The 4,544-nt window shown below is 41.9% G+C and overlaps 1 protein-coding gene across 1 annotated transcript in view; it reads left to right on the top strand.

Moving 5' to 3' along the window:
• Nucleotides 1-343: 343 nt before the first annotated feature.
• Nucleotides 344-4,544, top strand: part of slc7a8a (solute carrier family 7 member 8a) — a 29,218-nt gene continuing 25,017 nt past the window's right edge. The window contains exon 1 of the mRNA XM_084043436.1: nt 344-1,289. Coding sequence (XP_083899562.1) covers nt 1,157-1,289 — 133 coding nt within the window. The 5' untranslated portion in view covers nt 344-1,156. The remainder of the gene's footprint in view (nt 1,290-4,544) is intronic.

The following is a 4,544-nucleotide window of genomic DNA, read 5'->3' as shown; positions in this document are numbered from 1 at the left end:
GGGGCTCAGAGTGTTCCCATTAAGGAAAGTAGGCTTTCAACATCTTAAACCCGTCTTTGTTTTGGTGACTAACACATTTTTTTACTAAAGACGAGAGGCTGCAGCCTGCGCTACCGGGGGTGAGCTGGAGGGACGGTCTCCTTGCTGGATTTGAGTTTGAAGAACAGCTGAGATCGATGTAGATGGTAAAAAGGGGGCGGGTCTGAAGGAGATAAACAAGCCTCGAGCTGAAGAAGGCACGGAAAGGGGCGTGGCAGACGACATAAAGGGGGCGGTGCCACTGTATTCATAATGTATATTTAGGCTACTCAAATACTTGTCCTCTCCAAGTACAACACACTGCTGCTCGGATGATTACAACTCCGCTCTGAACGACCCCAAAAGAGCTTCTTGGGGGTTTTTTTATTTTATTTTTGTCATTTGCCATTGAGGCTTGCAGTAGTTGATTCGGAAGCAGCTTTTTGTTTTGAGCATAAAGGATGCTCTTTTCTCTCGAACTCATACCTGGAACAAGGAACCAGTGAACCAGCGTTTTTTTGGCTCATATCCGAAGAGAAAGGGGAAATAATTCCTTACTGTAATACCATTGCAGAATATCATTGGACTAACATGTGACTTTGGCTTATTTTGACGAGAGGTTTGGCCACCTGTGAGTGTCTGTGTGACACTAGACCTGACAATCTGGTTGTCGCCTGTACTTTTTTTTAAAAAACACATCCAATAACACGTCAGTCGGTTCTTGTTCACTTATAACTGACGGCGAATTGGTGCAAAACATTGGTGACATATATACAGTGTTATAAATCATTTTGTGCATAACAAACCAGAGTGAAACGTTTACAATACACTGCACTGTTTCTTTTTTTGTTGAGTAGCCTACTCGTTTTCGTCTATTTCTATATATTTTTTTATGTTTATTGATGACCTTTTGTAGGCTATTTTAGACGGATGAGCCAGGCTGTTTTTTCTAAACACATTTAGAAATATAAATATATTTTTAGACGGGGGAAACCTTTTTAAAACATCAGATAGGGAGTCGCGTTTGAAGAAGCGTGTGCTGCGCGTTTTGCTGTGGCTGCACATTGAGACTAGTGATCAGTTGACTGACTTCAGCATCAAGTGCTGAACAGCCTCTTGTTGAAGCAGCAGCTGCAACATGACGGACGGTCCGAGGCAACGAGGCAGCGCATCGGGCTCTGATGCCGGCAAGGGGTCCGGGGGAGATGATGGAGGTGGAGTGGCCCTGAAAAAAGAAATTGGTCTTGTGAGCGCCTGTGGTATTATAGTTGGTAAGTGTCTCTATAAAAAATACATTCTAATTTAAAATAACACCTGGCTGGCTTATTATGCCATTATTTCCGATACAGTGTGTGTGTGTGTGTGTGTGTGTGTGTGTGTGTGTGTGTGTGTGTGTGTGTGTGTGTGTGTGTGTGTGTGTGTGTGTGTGTGTGTGTGTGTGTGTGGATAGAGATGTCCAATCTTTTGTATTTGTGAGGTAGTTTTTTTATTCGCATATTTGATTGCAACATTGCAATGTCAATGTGACAGCTCTGTTTACACATTTCTTTATTCTATTTTATATTTTCATTTGTTAGTTTTGGTTGTTTTATTTCACACTTCCCATGCCAATAAAGCCCCATTGAATTGAACTGAATTGAAAGAAAGAGAGAGAGAGAGAGAGAGAGAGAGAGAGAGAGAGAGAGAGAGAGAGAGAGAGAGAGAGAGAGAGAGAGAGAGAGACAGACAGTAGGCTACAGGCTGTCCATTGTGCCATTTACAAGGCATTCAGGAGGAGCTGTTGGGATCACATTCCAATAGGTCTGGTTCAGGTGGACACAAAGCTCTGATAAGATGCAGTCATATGACATCTACAATACTGAGTTTGAGCAGATGTACAGTTACAGTTTGTAAAGAGAGGGGGTCTGGGTCTGTTACATAAAGATACCTGTTGCACGCAAATTAAACTGCAGTTGAACTGGAAATAGCTGTGATGTAAGTGTGCTTTGTTGTATGGTGAATACATAAATACCAGTAGCCTTTTTACAGTTGATTTCCTGAGCTCTCTTCAAATGAAAAAAAGAATTGGGATTGACCCTTCTTTCCCATCTCTCCCTGTAGTCATTAATCAGTAAACCTTTGATCACGTCTTTGTATCTGAGCCAATTCTAATGCCACCATAGACAGTCATCCTGCTAACAGGATTATCTTGGTCTCAATGACATATAACCTGGTTTGATGTAGAGCACTGGTTCTCAAAGTAGGGTCTGGGGACCCCCACGGGTCCTTTGGGTGTTCCAGAGGGTCCCTAGCAGAATGAGGAACAGTTTAAACTTTTAACACTTAAGCCCAATTTAAATGGTTGTGTTATCAGCTGTTTCCATGTCTGTCTAATAAAGTATTCAATCAAAAATCTTATAGAGTAGGCAGACAAAACCCTACCTATTGTTCCCTACAGACAAATTACAACCTCTACAACCTGCAAATTATATTCCTTATAAACACTGAGAAAAACTACTTGGATTAGTGATAGCTGTAGTGTAGTTGTAGAAGTTATATAATTCAACAACATTATGGTAGTGGCTGGTGGCTAGACTGAGTATTCTCCAGGACCAATTACAGCCTATTAGGTGAAGAAATTATAACCACCCTATTAGTTTATTTAGGAAACAGTGTTTGCAATGCAATCAGAATGGAGGGTCAGTCATGGACAGCAAAATTGTTCGCTTAGCTGTAAGCCCAACGGCAGATTCATATCATATTTAAAGTCATACTTTGTAGCTTTTTCAATTAAGCAAAAGTTATTTGCAATACAATCTTTAACGTGTATGTTTTTCACACGAGTATCTGCCCCCAACAGTTGTGACAGACATCGGAAATATATTGGAAATGTATTTATTTAGAATTTTAATTAATAATTACATTGGTGCATTCCAAAATAACTAGAACGGCAGTATGACAGACAACAAAGCTACCAGAGGTGTTAAACGTTAAAATGGACGCTACACAGTGGGATTTTAAGATGACAAATATTATGTGAAGCATATTGATTCACGCGCACGCGCACGCGCACACGCACACACACACACACACACACACACACACACACACACACACACACACACACACACACACACACACACACACACACACACACACACACACACACACACACACAAACATGGATGAGGTATAGTGTAGGTGGGTTGTCCAGGTGGGTCCCTCAGCTGTGTGGTCTCATTGTTTGACCTTGGCCGCATGAAATCAGGCGGTGACTCACTTGTGTGTTTCCACGGTAACGGGCATAAGGGGAAGAGCTAGTGTTTTCCCAAGGGTTTTGGTGTAAGAGGGTAAGAGACAGAGTGAGAGAGAGAGAGAGAGAGAGGAAGAAGGACAAGTGAGAGGAAAAACAGTAAGGAAAAGGATGGGGGGAGTGCAAGGAGAAGAGAGTGTGGGAGAGAAGAGGAGGGAGAATAAGAAAGACAGAGTGAACAGGAATAGTGTTACCTCCGTGACATGTGAAGGTTATAGAAAAGACCATATTATAGAAAGGAGGCTCCATTCATTATCCTATACTTTGTTGACCGGGGTCCTCCAGGGCTCTATACTTGTTCGCTCACGTTGTGAGATTGTAGATAGGCGAATGTTTGTCCCAGAAGGAAGCTAGTGTTCATGTGGTTAAATTTTTATTCCCTACATTCGGTACTAGTAATGTATTGGTGGCCTAGTAGGTCTAGTTCAGGGATGACATGGATGGTAAATCCTTCTGGATAGTTGCAACTCTTCCTTTCATGTGAAAAAAAGGGAAAAAAGCCTAAATATAACTTCACGTCTTCACCCACACTGGAAAGTGAAATTAAAATCATCTAAATTGTGTGCGAACGTATCTATGCTGTATAATTATGAACAATTTGGCAAACAATTAATCGCTTAATTGATGCACTGTTAATTAATATAATTAGAAGAGCTCCCCTTTAGAAGGTTGTGTTAATGTATTTCATTGGATTTCTGGCCATCCTGAGTCTTTGATTTGAGCTTGTGTCCTTCGGCCACATTCAGCTCACGTTGAATGCATGAGAAGCGATGGGAGATCAGGTGACTTGTCTCAATCACTCAACTGAAGCTTTGTTCTGTGAGCGGCCCGCTGAATTTCCTTGAAGTGGCCTAACAACATAAAAAAAAAGTTTTATGGGGCTATGGTACAGCAACGGCAATCATGTACAATTTCCACACACAGCCACACGCACACACCTGCCCGCCCGCACACACACACACACACACACACACACACACACACACACACACACACACACACACACACACACACACACACACACACACACACACACACACACACACACACACAGCTCCAGGAATCAGGTTGTACAGTAAGTGAACTTTTGACCACTTGGAATAGATTCACACCCTGATAATGCTGTTTTATTAGCTGGTCCGGCTTTAGCCATGGCTGAACTAAGCTCTATTCCTTTTCACAGACTGTGTCATTTAAAATGAACTTGATTCAGACTAGAGCTCCAAATCATATA

This window comes from Gymnoscopelus microlampas (genome assembly GCF_963454915.1).
Source record: "Gymnoscopelus microlampas genome assembly, chromosome: 19".
In the NCBI taxonomy this organism is placed as follows: Eukaryota; Metazoa; Chordata; class Actinopteri; order Myctophiformes; family Myctophidae; genus Gymnoscopelus; species Gymnoscopelus microlampas.
The sequence above is the reverse complement of the archived record's forward strand: the minus strand, read 5'-3'. Positions and strand labels throughout refer to the sequence as shown.